The sequence below is a fragment of the Aulonocara stuartgranti genome (genome assembly GCF_965226115.1).
Source record: "Aulonocara stuartgranti genome assembly, chromosome: 12".
Lineage (NCBI taxonomy): Eukaryota > Metazoa > Chordata > Actinopteri > Cichliformes > Cichlidae > Aulonocara > Aulonocara stuartgranti.
The window spans coordinates 21,639,611-21,660,392 of record NC_138948.1 but is presented as its reverse complement, the minus strand read 5'-3'; the positions used below and the strand labels follow the sequence as shown (position 1 = coordinate 21,660,392).

At 38.9% G+C, this 20,782-nt stretch overlaps 1 protein-coding gene across 3 annotated transcripts in view; it reads left to right on the top strand.

Moving 5' to 3' along the window:
• Positions 1 to 20,782, top strand: part of edil3a (EGF-like repeats and discoidin I-like domains 3a) — a 134,643-nt gene that overhangs the window by 100,552 nt on the left and 13,309 nt on the right. For all 3 annotated transcript variants that reach the window (XM_082554639.1, XM_082554638.1, XM_082554637.1), the window contains one exon: positions 16,334 to 16,489. In XM_082554639.1, the coding sequence (XP_082410765.1) occupies positions 16,334 to 16,489 (156 nt within the window). The remainder of the gene's footprint in view (positions 1 to 16,333; positions 16,490 to 20,782) is intronic.

Genomic DNA, 20,782 nt, shown 5'->3' with positions numbered 1-20,782 from the left:
ATTTGGTTGCGGTTAACAAATGACTTGGCAAGAGTTTTGAATTCTCCATTTGTATCTCTGTCATTCCTTTTCATTTTGCGACAGAAAGCTTTTAAGTAGGAGGTTTTACATTTTCTTGCTATTTGTATGTTGGTTATTTGTTGACACTCAGCTGCAGTATTGGTATTGACATGCCTTTGCACTTAGAAGTCACAGAACCTTCAGGAATTTAAACAGGAATGTAAAACTCTTCTACAAAGGAATTGCAACTTTTTCTTAGATTATTCCTAATATTGGGTAACTACATTGCAATGGGCTCAAGTAAATAATCATTAAATGTAACCATACAGTACATTAGTGAAACAAGTGTAAGCATGGCCTTGTGTAGACATAGATAGCACAAAATACATCACTTAGTTTGCAACTTGTTAGATTTATTTGTATCCAGCAAAGGTTACAAAACAAGTTATGAACGCAATTCCGGTCTGTGGTTCATTTGTTATCCCCCGTCTCCATGGTTTTCACACCCAATTATCTCCTTAAAATGATGAATACGTGTGGTGTGCGGCTGTGGCACCCTGATAATCACCTCTGCCTCTGATGATGCAGAGTGAGCGAGGTTTGTGTGAAAACTTTGAAAGAAGTACAGTAACTCTCTTTTTAATAATGGCGCTAATGGTTTACTCGGCAAACAGTGGTTGTTGCTAATATATACACTGTTTCTTTAATGCAGTGGTGTTGTAGCAGCTGTAACATCATATCCTTTTTACACTGATGAGTCACCATGTGCTTGACCAACTACTTCCAAAGCATGGGTCACAGCTCACTGGTAGGCTGTGAAAAAACTGCAGGTGGACCACAAGTAGTTATTTACAATAAATGGAAATCCTTTTCATTTTCCTATTGCTGTAAATTTTAAGAATAAAAATGAAAATAAGATGCAGGTGTAACGCAATCTGTACTTACGCCAAACCTTTAATGCGTGGAAATCAGGACTGTTGACCTTGGGCAGTTCACTAGGTGTCGGTGTCATCAATTTCACCCCGATGTTTAACCCAGAATCACAGTTTCTCTAGAAATAGGTTACAAGAAATCAAATGCGTCCCAAATATCTATATCCCCCGTCCGAGGCTAGTTTCGTAAAGGAGATTGGTAGTAGCTGCTCCACCACAGGAACAATAAGGCTTCCAGCACACAATGGACACCACACTTACTTAACATAAACACATTTATTTGACACAATTTTAAATAATAAACCTTTTTTTGTAGTGTCTTTCCACTCAGTGTCACAAGGAAAATAAAATAAATAAATAAAATCAAATATGTATCCTTTAAGGTCCTTTGACCAAGTGAAAATCAGATACATGAAGTAATGCTATTAATGGAGATTCAACCTCAACAAAGCTAATCATTGCAAGGTTTTTGTTTTAGTGGAAACAAAAACAAGAAGAAAACATTTTTTCTTTAGTCTTGTGAGCAATCATCAAAAATAAGAAAACCAAAGAAAACCATAGGCCTGTGTCTGATATTATTATTTACATCTAAACCTAGAGTCTAGCATTAGCATTTATGGATTCAAACACAGCATCAGTGCTTCAGAGTTTCTGTGGTTTCTGTAAGTAAATCACACCAATCCATCTGTTTACTCTGTATTAGACAGATTTGCCCAGATATTATCACTGTTTAGTTTGTAACACGGGCTTATTGAATGAAGAGCATTGATGTTGCAGGATCGTAAAAAAAAAAAAGAAAGAAAAATGAGCAACCATAAACTAACATGCAGAGCAGAGCCCACATAATTAGTGTGAACTATGATAGTGCGGGTTTACTTAGGCAGATGCTGATGAGGTAAATATTGAAAGTGCAGCAGGTGAAGTACTGGGTACTCATGGGGGGGAGAAGTGCCTCTCTGTTGGAGCACGTGGGACCGAGGAGAAAACACATTGGGCGATTACAAACAAAGATGGGGTAACAAGTTAAAGAACTGCCAAAGAGAGCTGAGATCAAGGTAGCACTAGTTTACAAGCACACATTTCCTCAATGCCAATATTATGTGCAGAAATCAAGTATCAGTTTAAAAAAAAAGCTATTGCACTCTCATCTTCTCTGTTGATCCTAAGAATTTGGATTGATACTACCAGTACAGGAGGTTTGGGAAGTTGGAAATTATCATAAAGCACTACAGGTATATGACAGAATTGGGTTGCAGCCATTTATTTCTTGACATTGGCTAAATGAGTCTGTGTAGTCAATGCTCACTAAAAATGATGAAGGCCAGCCAGGAGATAGTTTTCCCTCTCCAGCTTTTTGGCTTTGACAAAGTTCCAGTCTGCCACCTTGAAAATAGCGAGACAGTAGGACAGCAGATTGCATCATCAAGTTCTGGTTTATATTTTTTATCTATTACCTTCATTCATGAATCAGTATGAAATAAATACCAGTTTGACTCAGTACTTTGTATATGGTTGTTGATAGCAGTAATTGGTGGTTTTGACCATTTCCTTGTTTAAATCACAAGAAATGATCCATGTTGAAAGAGCAGTCCTGACCTAGGAAGAAGAAGACATTACCGGCATGAAAAGAAGCAGGTTAGCTGAGCTTTTTGTCTGAAGTCTTCTCGATTTAAATGAGCATTGCTTTAATTCGTGGACCTTAAAAAGTCATATTGTAGCAGGAGTTAGTGATCCGGTTATACTGCTATGTTTTTTAATGGAAAAAAAAATACTTTTCACTCTATTGAGTACCTCTTTGTGATTTGCATACTTAAGAAACACTTCAAAAGTTTAAAGGATCCCTCAATGTCATGGAGACAATGGCAATACTTCCTTAGCATACTTAAGGCATTTCGTACAGTATTAATGGCTTTTAAGCAAGTAAGATTTCCAGAGAGAGAAGCGTAAAAGCCACTAAGCACTGTTCATCTGAGGCAAGTGGATATATTTAATTCATGGTCCAATGCTCTTAATATGAAGCACGTCTGGAATCCAAAGTCTATCAGCACCAAAAAGGAATGGCAGTGGTTATACAGTACCGGAGGAGACTCCCAGCAGGATGAATGTGAGAGATTAGTCTTGTCGTGTTAAGGCTAGGCACAGTACAAGCAGCACTTCAGATAGATACAAGCCAACGTTTAAATGGGATGAACAGTCTGTTGCTCAGCTGTTACTCAGATGTTCTTCTTCTCGCCTTATCCTCATCTTGAGATTCATGAAGCACTCTCGGTTTCGTTAATGTTCTCAGTGTTCAGTCATAGTAACCCTGCTTGCTGTGGGTGGTTGATTATTACAGGGGCGGTGGTGTGGCAGACAGCGTCATTGCTTCACAGCAACGAGGCCCCGGGTTTGCTTATTCTATCCAGGTACTGCAGCTTCTCCCACAGTCCATAGACATGCATGTTGGGTTAACCGGTGACTCTCAATTGGCCATAGATGTGAATGTGAGCGTGAGTGGTTGCCTTTCTGTGTACGCCCTGAGACAGAATGGTGACTTGTTCAAATAGATAGATGGATAGATGATTAAAGGCACTCAGGACACTCAGTAAGCAAATATTTAGATTAAAAAAACATTTTGCTAAAAGCAGTATTCATGATTTTTACCAGAAAGTGTAACTTTTTAATGGGTTGCATTTCCTAACAAACAGTGGTAAATAAGATCAAATAAATGTTGTTATGTTGTCATTTAGCTTGTCTTTATCTCACCCACTCTCACAGACAGGTTAACCTCAGTAAAGGTCAATGTTGCAGTTGGTAATGTTGTATTTATAAACTAAGGAATTAAAATGATATCTCAAAAAAGGCGTGTGATATCCCACCAAAAGAAGGCACTGCACTTACCTGGTTTGACAGCATCAGTGCATCTCAAAAGTCTAAATAAACACACAAACACATCTGCGGATATCCGTTGTTTCATTAGAGTGAATTTTGTAATAGGAGCAGAAAAATTACATTAAAGTCAGTAAATTAATTTCAGATATAGTAGTGAATGATTATAATCCTGCAATTTTTTATTTACTCTTTAAAAGCATTCATCAATTTTTAAACCTCTATGAGTGTAATTTATAGTGCAATTCAAAATGCACTTGTAATAAAGTGCATTAATTAATATACTGTTGAAGAAAATCACCCACAGTGTTCGTTCATAAAGCATTTTACACGTTGACACTTCACACTTTTTCTCATGTGGGTCAAAGACAAGAGCGCACAATAAGTAAATGTGATGCAAGATTGAGTCCTGCACAGTGCCTGTGAGCCTGCATTTGATATAATCAAACCGGGTATTATCATTTCACCAATTTTGCCGAGCGCAGCTTCCTAATCAAATTGCTGCTTCAAATACAGCGCTGCTGACTGCAAACTCTATTTCTTTTAATCAATAGAATTAGCTGGGTGTTTGTCTCATCCATCCACAGAGGAGAATGGCTTTAATTTGTCCCATTGAAACTCTCATCTCTTCTTGAGTGTTTATGCAGCAAAGATGAAGTGTGTCCTTTCTAAAAAAAAAAAAAAGGAAAGAAAAAAAAGAAAAAAAAAACAGAAAAGCTGCAACTGAGAGAGCAAAGGCATTGTGGCATGAAAGGATTTAAGAGGGATTCTTATTGTCTAGCATGGCAATGATCATGTCTTTATTTCAAGAACAAAAGACCAGCACTTTGTTGCAAATACTTGCATGAGACAGTAAGAACTCACTGGGAACTTTAAAGGGTGAGTCGCTGTCTTCTCTGTCCTTCAAGTATGATCCCCTCTGCAGTGGAAGATTTTTTTTGCAACAAATATTAGGCAGCACAAACGTGGTGTCCTCTTAATCCAGCATTTTTTTTATTACTGTCATATTGATCTGGTTGAAACTAGATAAAGGCACTTGTCCCTGCAGATTGGACTATTCAGCATTCTAATCACATTCTTTATTTTTCCCGGCTGTGCAGCTTTTTATCGTTATTTGTCCTACTGCACTAAATACAAAACCGAATCGATAGGAGCGGCGCCTGTAGCTAAGTTTCTTTCTGAACTAATTGAAGAAAGCAACTGCTACAGGGAAAACATCTCCGATCGGTTTCTGTTTCAGATGCCGCTGAGAAGCACATAACCATGAACTATGAACAGTGATCTGCCAGGTTGCAGCCACGCTTGTCGATGGGGATTTTATCCAACATAATATTAGCCGATCCTTTTTCTGCGTAAATATTTATTTTGCTTAGTTTTATTTGTTAGTCGTGCTTGCCTAAACTTGGGCTGCGGCACTGCCTGCTGGTTCTGACTTTGAAAGCCATGTTAACAGATGACCGCTGCTCCAAATCCCACTGCCAGCGCTGATGTGCCATCTCAGTTGCAGAAAGGCAAATTGAAATTTGCACCGTGTAGCTACGGGCGGTGCGTGAATGATTTTACAAGTGGGGAAGTTTTTTTGTTTTGTTTTTTTTTGTTGAATATTAAATGGAATCGCTCTGGGCTCTTATCAGACTTCAGTAGAAAAAGCATGTCAGATGGGACACATCTGCTACTGCATATGTAACTGCTGGCTACCCAACTATAATATAATCTGAATAGACATAAAAAGTAACTGTTGATTCAAAAATAAAACATTTTTCTCACATATGTTGCGAATTCTGGGCAGCACGGTGGCACGGTGGTTAGCACTGTTGCCTCACAGCAAGAAGGTCTTGAGTTCACCATCAGGCCGGGGTCTTTCTGTGTGGAGTTTGCATGTTCTCCCCTTGTTTGCGTGGGTTCTCTCCGGGTACTCTGGCTTCCTCCCACCGTCCAAAGACATGCAGCTTGTGGGGATAGGTTAATTGGATAATCCAAATTGCCACTAGGTGTGAATGGTTGTCTGTCCCTATGTGTTAGTCTTGCGACAGACTGGCGACCTGTCCAGGGTGTACCCCGCCTTTCGCCCTATGACAGCTGGGATAGGCTCCAGCGCCCCCCGCGACCCTGAAAAGGATAAGCGGAAGCAAATGGATGGATGGATGTTGCGAATTCTATTATTTTGACACCATTATCCATGAACTCAAAAACAATTTGCACACTAGCCGAAAACATGCCCGATGTAAATTCAGTGGAAGCGTTATCGTCCGAGCCTCACTTCCACCCTGTCCAATACGACTCTTTCTTGGCTCTATTTTGTTCAGATTCCCTGCAGCTAGTGTGCTGATTCAATTAGCTTCCAAATAAAGTTATAGAAGGAATGGTAAATCCATCTGCTTCTCTGTTTCATTTGGTTGTGTTCTTTTTAGCGTTTCCTCCCTCCCACCACATCCTTAAATGTCCAGGTCTAAAATCTGTGTAAAATAACTCATTTGTTCTTATTATCAAATGAAGCCATCTTATCCTTCAGCACCACATCCTCTCTCTCTTTCTTCCTCTGTTTCTCTCATTCCTTCTGACCTAACGCAGGATGCATTTGTCTGTTTTATCCCGGGATGATTGATTCATGAGTCGGCAGCAGAGCATGCCGCGGTTCTGCAGGAATTGTCAGAAGTGAAGGTGCCAGATCTTAAATCGGTGCAGCAGAGTTTCGCTGTGTTTTGCATGTGTATCTTGTGGTTTCATCGTGTTTGGAAGCCATCTCTTGGCACACAGGGGCATCCGCTACTCACATCTGTACACTTAAATCAGACATGATATCCACTCAGGAGAGTATGGACTGGATTTAAGGAGGACTGCTACATGCTAGAGTATCATGATAAATTTAGAATAGTCTGAAGCCAAGCTGTGGCTGTGTAGATATGATACTGCAGTATGCACTTATGTCCATAAATGTGTTTTTTTAATTTCATCACTTCCTCTTTTTATTGCTTACGATGTCCTCCTTCTCTTCCATTTTGTGCACTGTGTGTTTATATATGTCCATATGTGTGAGAATTTGATATGAATATTTCATATACCGTGTGAGAAGGAGGAGAAGGAAGCGGGGAAAGTGGTATGATGAGATATAAGTGCAGCACTCGGAGTAAACATTTATTTTTTAAACTGCAACCTCGTTTGCACTACCTCCAGAAAGAGTAATCAGCGATAAAATGGAAAACCTTTCTTTAGGTTATTAAATCATTTTACATTTTTTACGCCTGCTTAATATTTCAACAGTAAGGAGTTCTCTTCCCACCAGAGTGAGTTACAGATTTGAGTTCGGTCAAGATCACACAAGGAGACAGAATGCTTTAGATTTTTCGTTGTGAGTAAGTGTCCATCAGATGTCTAGCCACAGTGAGCATTAAACAGAGTGTGAAATTCCCCAAGTCCCTTACTAGTGCACCATCAAGACCATTTTTTACGCGTGTGGATCCAACTCCCACACTTCACTCATTCTGACATGGGAAGCATCTGGCTACAGATGATGTTCTCCGTGCCGTGTAATAGCTCTAAATGATCCAGATGACCATGGTTGATTTCTTTCCTGTTCCTTTTGCCATGACCAATTCCCTGCATCGGTGCAACCATTTAGACTTAACTTGACATGCTGAAGTGAGGCTCCATCTGTTTTATGGCTACAGTATGTGCTCCAAGTTTTCTGAAAGAGGCCTTTTCAGATAGCAGTGCTTGTGCTCTAAGCCGGTTGCTTTGATTAAAGTCTGACTTTGCTTTAGAGCAAAGAATGGAAATTAAATAATCATTTAATAATCTGAATATGCACTTTCTCCTTTAAAGCATGGAGCTGTGCTTTGAAGTTGTGGATTGGATGAATGAGATCTAAAAAAAGCTGACCTTGCAGGTTTTTTTGTTTCAAGCTGTGACTGTAAGGCGGATGGTCATATTTCACTACTAATTTATCAAATAGTTTTTACTCCGTAAAACGATGCGATATTGCCATCACCCTGCCAGGCAGGCGGGCAACATGAACACCCAAGTTTGTGAATGCAATAACTCAAGAACGAGTAAGACTTTTAAGTTGATACCATAGGTGTAGCTACTAAAAATCTCGGAAGAGTTAGAATCTCAGTGACCTTAACCTCAAGGTTGAGGTCAAAGGTCAGATTTTCTCAAATCTTGTAGATGCGGTTACTCGAGAAGAAAGTCACTTAGCATTTTGAAATTAGTAATGTAAGTGTATCTACCAGGAAGCTGAGGGGTACCGCTGACCACCACCAGTATTTTAATAAATTATGGCTATAGGATACGGTACTGTGAAAAAGTCTTTAGCCACCCCTCATTTCTGTGTATTGTTCTAGGAAAATGGGGGAAAAAATGCAGTGCAATGTTCTAAAACCTTAAAAAATATTTTTTAATAAGGAAATAAAGTGGAAAATAAAATGATATGAAGAATATGAAGGACCATTCCTTAGACATCTGGAGTATCTTCCTAGCCTGAGGTGCATAATACAAAGCAAGTTTGGTATAGCCTGGATATTTGTACCATCAGAGTTTGCACAATTCCAACGAGATTAAAAGTCAATATTTGGTATGAGCACCTTTATTCTTCAACACAGCCTGAACTCTCTTAGGCAGTTTTCTAGTAATTTCTTTAAGTAGTCTTCAGGAATAGTTCTGCAGGCTTCTTGTCCATAATCCAAAGCTCTTCTATGGATGTTGGCTTTCTTATGCTCCATTTTCTGTCCCACACTGCTTTTCTCTGTTTTCTTTGTATTGTTGTTGGTTTTTCTCCCTTACACTCGTTTCTTTTTTCTTTACCTTATACAGCTGCCTCTTTAAGACAATTGTTTTTGTGATTTGGCGCTATATACTGTAAATAAAACTGAATTGATCAAATTATCCATTTTTGTGAAAGGCTCCTAGTAACAAAGTGCCTAAAGATCCATCCATTCTCTTCCACTTGCCGTTATCAGGGTTACGTGGAGGCTGTAGCCTACCCCGGCTGTCATACGGCGAGAGGCGAGGTAGACCCTGGACCCGTCTGTCGCAGGGCTAACACACAGAGACAGGCAACCATTCGCACCTATGGGCAATTTAGAATCACCAATAAACTTAACCCCACTAAAGTACATTCCTCATAAAATGGCCAGGCACAATTAAAGAAAGAACATCAGAAAGTCTGGAAAACATTTGTTCAACATCACTTTAAAGATGACAAGTAATATGAAGAAATGAGAAGTGTCTCTTCTTTACTTTTGAACTGTTCATTTATCTCCTGTTAGAAATTCTGATGCTGAAATATCAGCAAACAGCTTATTTTCGCCAGTACATCCACCCTACCGATATACTGGTCTTGCGCTCTGATTTATTATGTATCTAATATGGATACATTTATGGATAAAACTTCTCATGCTGCCATTCTGTCAGGTTTGGCTGATAGAGTCCAAGTCCACATTTGGAGGTTCAATTGAGGGTAAAGGTTGAAGTTTGACAGCCAGAACTTGTCATGTCTGGGAGATTTCTAATTCGCCTTTTGTTTTCATCTATTTTTTTTCTTTTTGCTACCAAAAATTGCTTATTGAACTTTGGGAAAATACCAGGGAAAAAACACAAGGACCCCTACTCCCTGAATGTGAAATGCCAGCGATGTTTGGCACCGTAGCAATTAAAATTGACTTAAATTAACACGATCGAGGCTTACCAGACATGCTGAAATGCTAACTTTAGCAACATTAGCATTCACCGGATAAATGGAAATGATACTGCTGGTGTCGCTAGATAAGATGTACAAACAAAATTATTTATTTTTAGCAACAAAGAATTTAAATTCAGTTTCATTCGAGAGCGCTGCCAGGAAGATGAGAGAGAAAGGAGTGAGAAGAGTGCAGGGGAGGATGTTTAATGCATGCAATGTTCATGGCATGTATAACTGTTTGCCTTTCAAATTTGTGTGTTTGCAATTCACTGTGAGTTACTGCTTCCCTCTCATTTTGGCTGTAAGATGTGCTTTGACCAGCCAACCAGCTGACTCGCTGCGACAAAGACACACGGCACATGAAGATTTTTCTTTCAGGCGACTGCATTTGATTCTTATTTTGACATTTAGGACTTTTGAAATCAGTATAGTCCAGTCAAATTAAAAGAGAAAAAATGTTTACGCCCAAGTGTGAACGGTCACAGCCACACTGACCAGCCTGTTATGCTTTCCCTCTGTGACATTGACTTTTGTATGCTAAATGCTCCAGGGCAGCTTCAAACTGCCTGCAAACCTTCCTTTCAGTGTGTGAGAACTCAGCAGCCATTTATACCTTCTGACATCCCACCACCCCGGTCACAAAAGGTGTAAGAAAGGAGGATCCACTATCTGTGAGTGTGTGTGTGCACGAGCCATACTGAAATTTGTAGGAGTACGCACATCTCGGTCTGCGTGCTAATGCAGGGAGCTTGTTAGCTTGTAGACTTGATTCTATATAATTCTATATAACATGGCTGCGTAAGACAGATGGTAACCGAAACACAAAAAGTGATCATTTGTACTGCACTGTGGAGTAGAAAACAACATCACAAGGAAAAAGTGAAGTTGATTGAGCGCTGGTGCGTGGGTTTGTGCGCATCCACGAGGAGGAACGAGAAGAGAATGAGTCATAATTCACTCGTGGAGCAGGAGACCTCCTTAGGTAACATAAACAGAGGTGTAACATTAGGTGAGTTATTGTTCCCTTAAATTATATAATACAACAATATAATCTGAGCTGATTAGAGTTAGTGACAACAGTATTTTATCAAACAAATCACCTAACAATGAAGTGTACATTTATGGACAAGCTAACACTTCCCCAGATATATACTGTGTATTTGTCACCCAAGCCAGTCACTAATCCTGCGTGAGCGTGTGTCATGCATTTCTGTTTTATTTACAATAAAACTTTTTCTCATGTTGGTTTTATATGCTGACATTTTTACAATAATAAACAAATATATCTGATATATGATATTCACATTTCAGAAATTTAAAGGTGATTTGTAAAGCCGTAAATATGTTGCAATTTATTTTTTTTATGCTATCATTTTCACTTTCATGGTACTGGGACAATGTGCTGTCATACAGAGAAAAGAAAAAAAACTTCGTCAGCTCAGCGAGACTCAGACCAGTGGTTCATTTTATGAAATAGGCTTAGCCAGCTCACCTCTGTGTGCAGTGGCACATCTTTAAGCTTAGAAAGGTATCATAACACAAACAGGCTCATTTTTGCTCTCAGTAAAGAGGTGCTGTACTCACTGAACCATCTGTCTGGAAATTGTCTGCCTGCAGTCTCATCCCTCATTTTTTTTTTTTTTTTTTTTTTTTTTTGTAATTTCATGTGTGCTTTTTGGATTAAAGATCTTTTTTGGAGACAGGTGGTTTGAACCAGTATATAAAAGTGTTTGCCATTTGGCATGTTATGCTGTTTTCAGACGGTATTACATGTCACCAGCTGCCTCTCTGATAACTCATACATAACTCAAAGCAAATGGGCCATTTCTCTGTGTAATGGCTCCCTTATTTGACTTTGCATCAGCAAACAGCAGGAACAGTCTACAAACATCCACAGTGGTTCAACTGTCTGCTGTGATTACTCAGTCCAATGTATATCAGTCCACAAAAAGGTACACTGTGACATTAGGTGGCTTTGTTTGGATTGAATTCTTACAAAAATACATCAAACATCCAGTGGTAAAAACTGTACAATTGCAGATGACTGACGAGTGTAATTGTCAGATTTGTAAGGCGTCTTTTATGTTTTTTACAGTATTGTGTATATAATCTTATTCTTTCGACTGCCTCTTTCTCTAGCATCCTCCTCTGTCACACCAACCCTCTGCATGTCCTCCTTCTCTACATGAACCACCTCTGAGGTCTTCCTCTTTTCCTCCTTTTCCACAGTTAAGCAGCATTATTGAAGAATGTGACAAATAGTTTAAAATACCTTTGTTATTAGTTTTTGACATTTTCCATTAAACGGTTCTCAAATTTAACTTAATATCTCAGTGTTTCGTGGTTTTAAACTACTCAGTCAGTTTTTTCCCCTTGTGACTAAGAAATTAGTCACCAGGAACATCCCTACTCCCAACTAAAATCTTAACACCACCAGCTCTGTCTCCTGTATTTTAATAATTCGATTTTAGCATTAAAAATCTCTTTTCGATTTCAGCGCTTGCACATACTGGTGGATTAACCATTACAAAAACATGAAAAAAGGGTTTTGGTAATTGCCAATACTTGTAATTCAGGGTAGCTGTGACATAAATCGTACATTGGATGGTGGTCTTTCTTTCTTAAAGGTGAGATTAAAATCAAACAACACACGCCTAAAACAGTGATAACAAATTCAATTTAATGCTAAGTTTCATTAGCAATGAGAGCCATTAACATTACCAATTAACATATGCAGGACTGACTGCCCCAGTGCAATTTTGACTGTTATTATGCCTGTAATACGTGAAACAGATTTTAATTTGTTCTTAATTGCATCACACGTGCATTTTTCTCTGACTGCTGAACTTGACACAATTCAACTTGATTTTTTCTCAGCACTGCCCTGGTCTCCTTACCAGGCCATGTGCTATTTTATCATGCTACCAACTGAGTTGTAGTAATATGACAAGATGTTCACGTTCAGCGTGATCACATGAAGCATACAGTGCATTGTTTAAGTTTTCATGAGTAAGTAAACAAACCTCCTACAGGTATGTGGAAACTTCCTGTGGACAGAAAAGCACTTTTTAATGTTCTTGTTGCATCTTTAAGCTTTAATGATAGCTGCCCTGTTGTGGGGTTCATGGGCCGTAGCACTATCCGCCTCATGACTGTGAGTTGAATTCTGAATTCTGCCCTCTAAATATACAGTATACACAAAGACACAACACCTCCCTTAGGCTGCAAAGATTAAACGAGTCTTCGCTGCATACAGTTAAATCAGCACAGCTGGACGAAGACTGTTAGCAGGTTGCTGTATATGTGCACGTACTGTATTCATAATATAGAAAAGCGGGACGTATTCGGCTCCTTATTAAGCTTTCCTCTCGCTGCATTAATCTTCTTTATCCTGCAGTGGCAAAACCATTTCAATACAAACAGGACATTTAAATACCAACTCATAATGAGCGGGAGAGATAAGTGTTTCTCTGACAGAAGTGTACAAACATTTCCACTTTGCACAAAGCCATCAAAGACAAAGTACAAATAAGTAACTGACCCTGTCAGTTACTCCCTATTGCCTCTGCGGCTCATGGTTCTGGTAATACTGAGAGCTTAGATATGAGATGAATCTAATTTTGTAATCTCAGACTCAGAAAGCCAAATCCTAAAATAGATTCTCGTGTTTCACTTCTCTGTAAATTGTACGCCACAAGCATTCAGAGATTGCTACAAAGACTTCACACGCTCCTAGTTTGTCTGGGTTAAAAGCTTGTGGAGGAGAGAACGGGGTTGAGAGCGTGATGGAGGAAAGAACAGAAGGTGGGGGCTGGAGGAGAGGCCGTGCTTTAACAAGCTTATCTCGCTCCCTAATGCAGTTTGGGCCATCAAAGCGTTGAGAGGCAGGGACGCTAGGGGCGGCTGTATTTTTTGACCGCTACCTGTGACAGCAATTACTGGTTCCCCTTTAAGCATGCCTTTGTTTGGTGGCAGACTTGAATGCTCGGGTAGAACAAGATTACCTCAATGTTTTGCAACTGCAGCATAATCAAAGCCTCACAATGCCATGCCCCTCTGAATCAACCGAGCTAGGTCTGCCACCATTTCTTTCTGGACCCTTTATTCAGGAGGTGGCTTGACATTATTTTCATTATAACAGTGTTGGGTGTTTTTTTTAAAGGTATACATCACAGGCAAATATTCCACAACACTTCCGCAGCTTCTCTTAGAAACAGCAATGAGAACTGTGGTGCATAAAAAAAACGGAGGTGTTAACAAAATTCATTTAGAAGTGGAATTTAATGAATAGAGCTTTCACGACAATTAGATAATGCATCCATAGCACGCTACTGTATTTGCTAGTTGCATACCTGTGCTTCAGGTATTCAGTGAAATAAATGTCCCACTCCCAAACCTTTGTTCTGCTTTCAGTAGCTTATCATCTCACATATGTTGGCCGAGTTAATCCCTTTAGAGATAGTGTGGCCTTACCTTGGACCTTCGGTGCCATAAAAAACTATTTGCCCCCTTCCTGATTTTTTTGTTTTTTTACATATTTGTTACACTTAAATGTTTCAGATCGTCAAACAAATGTGAATATTGGACAAAGATAACCAGAGTAAATACAAGGTTCAGGTTTTAAGTGATGATTTCATTTGCAAAGGGAAAACATTATTGTTATGGCCCGTCTAGGGTTAGCCAGACCACAACATAAGGGTGATCCATCCTCGTCAGATCTCAAGCAGCCACAACTATTAGTTTAACTTTAGTAATTAAAATTTGTTTGGAGATTAAAACAAATGAAACAAAAAACTGAGAAACAGGGAAGGAGACAAAAACTTCTTCACTGTAATCCAAACCTGTGTCTGCTTATGTAGCATAGCACACAGCACAGTGTCATCATTTAAAGCCTCTGTAATACCCAATACTAAGATTTGCTGTCATCTCATTTGCATTAACGCTAAGACAAAACTGTCAGGGTTTGGGGTTTAATTGTAATTTTGATTTTGTAAGATCACTTCCCTGCTCTTTCTTTAGAGCTAATTTTCCCCCCTCTGCGTATTCATGTCATTTCTTTCAGTTTTATTTTACCAAACTTTCTTTTTGTCTGTTGTTTGGGGGGGTTTTTTTCCCTTCATTTGCATCTTGCTTACCTGATAGTTTTCTGTGCATTTACAGTCCAGTCCCTTGTTGGTTGTGTCAGCCTTTGTGTGTAATCCTAAACTGCATTCCTCTATTTTGATACTAGTGGTTTTTTATTGTGTTCCTTGCAAATTTAGCTTTCGGTTTACTTGTTTTCTTTGAACTTTGTTGAACAACCTTCCGGAATTTTATTTATTCCTTTGGCTTGTCATTAAGGCTTAGGTTTTGCAAACTACCTGTCAGCCTCCGGTGTCCTGCATTTGTGTGTGTTTGCATGTGTGTGTGTGTGAGAGAGAGAGGGTTTTTTTTTTCTAACTCGTCACAACAGATAATGCAGTCAACTGGAAAGTGTTTTGTGATGTGCCAAGCTGCACTGCAGGGTTCTGCAACGTGTCAAAACCAGGAGACGGAGTGAAACTAAACCATACCTCATGCGCTAGTTTGTTTGCTTATTTGTTTAATCTATGAGGGGGGCATTTTTTTTTTTTTTTTATCAGAACAGTGTGACACAGTATAAGTTGGCCTGTGACCAGGCCAATTAGTGTGATGCATGGTTGTCTTGGTGTTGTGTACAGCATATTCAGCAAAAGAAACAACTCTGCATACTTACATTTCTCTCATGCGCTCGCTGCGCCTCTAAATTTTGCAGCTATCTATGGCACAGCAAAATGTCAAGTTGAACCCGGTATTTCATCCTCTGTTCATAGCAAATTGGTGCCACGTTGATGTATGTGCTAAGTAGAACAGCTTTACTGTTAAATTTGAGCTATTTTGTGTAAAGGGGGTACCAGCCTAAAGCAGCTTCTTTGATATCACCTACGCAGTGTTGTTATTATGTTAGTTTGCTGTTTATCTAATATAAAATGTCCTCGTTTAAAAATGGAAGATGGAAAAACAAAATTTCCTTTTTATAAAAAAAAAAAAATGTGTGAATTGCATGTTAAATAACAAGAACAATAAACTTTTTTCTGTTGTTCTACAGAGTTTTCAGGTTTTCATTGTGTTAAAGGGGTCTCACATTACACACCCACTGATTCCTGAGAAAAAACAAACTATTTATTTAGTAATACTGCACTTAAACCTTAAAGTTATGCATGGCTTTGCTGAGGACTAGATTAAAAATTACTTTCAATCCCTTTCACTTAATGAATGCAATATTTATTTAACATAATTATCATGGTGGTAAAATCTCGCCCCAAAAAGCTTGATTATCATCTCCTTGGTTCAAAGTGTAGCCTGTATCCTGAAATTCTTCTTAACTTCATTTTTTGTTTCAGACCAACAGTGTTATGTACTTTTGAATATAATAAAGCATAATTGAACATTAAAAAGCCTATAAATGTAACAGTTTGTGTATTTACTGCCTGGAACCCTTGCGCAGTAAATTGTTTGCAACAAATGAGAACCTATTAAAAATTAACCCAAATGGAGCAGTGTGGGTCTCAGAAGCTGCTGCAGCATGCAATTTCTGTTTTGCTGAGGCGAGATTGTGGACTTAGCCTTGTTGTTCAATATTCTGTGAATAATTGAAACTGACTTGACTGGCGCCCGGTGTCTTTATTCAGTAAATCCTCAGATAAAATCGAAAGGAAAAATGCTGACTTAATCCTGAAAACTTAGCATATCTGACACTTTGCTACCTGAGTTTGTTGAGCAATCGAATTTATCATTCTGGTTTTGCCTCTCCTTCTCTCTGCTCCCATCCCTCCTTGGGCTTTGCTCCTCTCAGGTGGACTTGCTTGTGCCAACCAAGGTGACAGGTATCATCACCCAGGGAGCGAAAGACTTCGGCCATGTCCAGTTTGTTGGCTCATATAAAGTCGCTTTCAGTAATGATGGAGAGCAGTGGAATGTATATCAAGATGAGAAGCAGGGCAAGGACAAGGTAAGTTGCTTTTACACTACATATTGATTTGATTGGTTTTTATTTTATTTTATTTGAACGAAGGGTCTCACTCAGCCAAATAAACCTGAAGCAGACAAAAACGTAGCAAATATCAAAAAGATGTGTAAATGTGTTATAAGGTGTTAAATTGTGAAAATGTTCATCTTGGAAGCTGTCTGTTTCTCCTTTCCATTTCCTCTTAGCATCTTCTTATCAGCGTCTCAAACTGAGCTGTCCTGGTCTGTCCTGGTCTGTCCTATTGCCTTTCTCTGGTTTGAGATCAGATAAGACCACCCTGTCAACCTGGCCAGGCCGGTGCTATGCTGAAAATCTTGTTTACGGTCCTTCAGCAGAGTACAAATGTCCATTCCAATCGCCCACAACAACAGAGACAGTGCAGAGCTGCAGCGGGCTCTTTGTTGATATCAGGGAACCTGCAGACACAGGCTAACAGCTAAAGCTGGAGTGTCTTGTCTTTCAGATACTGATTGCAAGACAATCTGTGTTTACTTTTCGATCTTGCTGTGCTATTGAACGATAAGGCCTACCTCTTCATTCTGATTCATCCAATGCTGATGTGTCGAATTCAAGAAGCCAAATACGCTTAGCATGAAACAGCTTTGGGATAATATACTGTATACTTTGTTTATTCTCCAGTCTAACTTAAATCCATTTAGGCTTTGTAGATGATTTCAAAATATTTAACATTTTAAAATAGTTACAATAGTTAAATTAGTTTTCAACTGGAGATGACATTTGTATTAATAAATAACTGACTCATAACTATTAATGAAACAAAGTCCAGCTGTTAAAATTTGTGAATTTGGTTTTGTCAGAACAGCCCTACCTTAGTTCTTATTTTTATGCATATTTATCACACATTTCACATCATCGAACTAATTTTGATATTAGACAAAGATAACTGGAGTAAATGCAAAATGCAGATTTTAAATGATGATTTCATTTATAAAGGAGAAACCACTCTGCCTCTATGCAAGCAAGTAATTGTCCCTCTTTGATAAATCATGAATTAACTGTGATTAACCATGTTTTTGCTTAGCTAAGTTCCATGTCATTAACCACACCCAGGCCTGAAAAAGAAACATATCATGCTATGATCTAAAGAAACAGCTGAGAAATAAATTCACTGACATCTATCAGTCTGCAAATGGTTACAAAGCAATTTCGGAGACTTTGGGACTCCAGCGAACCACAGTGAGAGTCATTATCCAAAAATGGAGAAAAGTTAAAACAGTGGTGAACCTTCCGAGGAGTGGCCGGCCTACCAAAATTACTCCAAGAGCGCATCGATGACTCATCCAGGAGGTCACAAAAGAACCCAGAACAACATCTAAAGAACTGCAAGCTTCACTTGTCTTAGTTAAGGTCAACGTTCATGATTCAACAGTGAGAAAAAGACTGGGCAAAAATGGCATCCATGGGAGAGTTTAAAGAGAAAACCACTGCTGACTTAAAATAACGCAAATGCTCATCTCACATTTACCAAAAACATCTTTGATCTAAAAACATATGGGGAATGATTCTGTGGATTGATGAGACAAAAGCTAAACTTTTTGGAAGCTTTGAGTTTTGTTGCATCTGGTGTAAAACTAACGCAGCATTTTATAAAAAGAACATCATAGTCTGATGGTCTGAGGCTGCTTAATCCAATTGAGATGTTTCTGTATGACATTAAACAGGCCATTCATGCAGGAAAGCCCTCCAGTGTGGTTGAATTAAAACAATTCTGCAAAGAAGAGTGGGCCATAATTCCTCCACAGTGATGGGAAAGACTCATTGCCAGTTATCACAAATGCTTGATTGTAGCTCTTGCTTCCAAGGGTTGACACAGCCAGTTGTTAGGTTCAGTGGCCAACAGCTTTTTTTTTACAACGGGCTAAGGCTAATTTTTTTCCTGTAAATTAATGAACTAATCTTTAAACTGCATTTTGTATTTAGCCACATTGTCTTTGTCTAGTATCTAAATTAGTTTGACGATGCAAAACATCATCACTCATCATCATCACATCTGTTTGAATCATTCTGTTTTAGCTCATTTATTGGTCACCTCCCAAAAAGTCCATCCTCCTCTGATTGGTCAGTGGGCATGAAGAAAGTCAGACACATAGACAGTATAAAAGATGGAGCTGGTTTCCAGATCTGAACAAATGAAGCTAATGCATAACTGCCCTTAAACCTGCAGTTTTTTGTAACGGCCACCAGGAGGCGAGAGCTGTCCTCTGCAGGAGCTGTTGACATTTTGCTAATGGGTTTATAGTCAAAGTCATTTCAGGTTATACTGCATAATTATAAAGCATTAAGTCTATTTATTACATTTTGGTGTCAAAAAGGAAGATTTTTCGAGATGTGATCACTGGATACTGAAATGTGCTTTAGCAAGTCAGTTTGAAAATACCAAAACGGCTTGAAACAGCTTATCTTTTGTGCTGTCTATGGTCAGGCAGCTTTGGTGAAGTGCTTCACCACCTTAACTCAGGTTAGTTTCTGCTAACAGAAAACAAGTCGTTTTAAGTGTAAATCACGGCACATTATGTAAATGATTGTTTTGTCAGCACAGAGCAGAGGTTGAAAAATATGCCAAGCGGCAGGTTTCCAGTAGTCTTAATGTGTTACGCTGTATGTCTCTATTTTATGCTCTGTTTATTGTCTGACAACAGAAACAGAAAACTGGGAATATTTTCAATGGAAAGTCATCTCTATTAGAGTGGCTAGTACATAGCTTTGTGCCATTCTACCATTAAACACATGGTGATTGCCTTGTTATTGCTGCAATATTGCCATCAGAAGTAAAACAGCTCAGAAGCTGTGAGAGCATGAAGACTCTTGTGTTCACCGTTGCAACCAGCAGCAGAACATTTGGTGTGCTTTGTTCATAGCTGAGATATTTTCGAGTAAGAATTAGCAGAAGGTACTCTAGCGAGGAATTGATAGTGGACTGCATGGCATCTGGCTGCATGTGGATTTAGTTGAAGCACTTGTTTGAGAGTGTACCAAAAGAACTAGGTAAGTAGCCATTATGCCATTGTGTTACTTAATGATGAAGAGAAGTACCATGTTTCCTGGGAGAGAACAGCATGGAATTCTTTACATGAATAAAGAAAGTATAACAGACAAATAAAACCTCACAAGGCATAATTTGAGCACTTTAATATCTGAAGGCAGACTGGAATTTTTGGATTCAGAATCTGTATTCCAGTATATACATCTATAAGTGATTTTTTTAAACCAATAGTACAATAAGACGACACTGAGTTTAACATCCTTTAGTTACTAGTTTTCTGTCATGCTTTGTATCATAGCCCAGCTGTGGGTCATACTCTGTAGTTTGTGCACAGATATTTTCAGGCTTTCTTAGATAAACTGTTTCTGAGCAGTTTGAAGAGGTTACCGGTGCCCGTAGCAGGCATTAAGTTGAGGCAGTGTCCTGTCTTTTTTCTTTTTCTTTTTTGTCAACATATTTTTGAAACACCTTGAGAATTTTATTTTGAATTTGGCACTACTGCTCACTTGCAGCATCAGCAGGTCAAAGATCCCCTCTGTGTAACATTCAATAAAAAAAATTGTGTAACTGTGCTACTGGGTTGAAGATGTTTGTGAAGCATTGAAGAATTATAACTTCCTGCTTCTTTTCAGCAAGATCCATATTTGAAACATTAGCATCTATCAACACGTTGTCTTTCCAAATCAAAATAATTGGCCAAACCGAGAAGATGAAGAATTTAACTTGTTTTTCCTCTCTGAAACTACACACTATTACAGTACATACACAGCAAAACATAACCTCAAATGAGGAATCACTCCCATCACTGAGCAAAATGGAAACACTGATTTAAACTGCAGTGTGACCCACTGATGGAGGCATGCAACCACGAGGGGAGTTGCAGTCTTAGAAAAGAGCTTCCATTTTTATTTGTCTCTGATACACGATAGATCAAAGCAGCGCTTCGTTGACACCAACAGCTGCTCTCAGTTTATCCCCTTATCTTTGCTGGGGATCCAGTGAAGTAGCAGATCCCTGGAAATAATTTTCCATTTCTACAGGTCATATTCTTTGCTTGAGGAGTTTGTAACACCCGTGGTGATCTTTGGCTGAGGGCCAGGCATGCTCACCATGATTTATACTCAGACAATTTCAATACCTTGGAATGAATGTTTTCTAAGCGTCATCTGAGTTAGAACGTGAAAGAAGGAAAAATACTGGTTGTATCTCAAGAGAATGATACATTTATTTTTAAGTCTAGTTTCAGCTCCACATTTTTTTGTTCTCTCCTG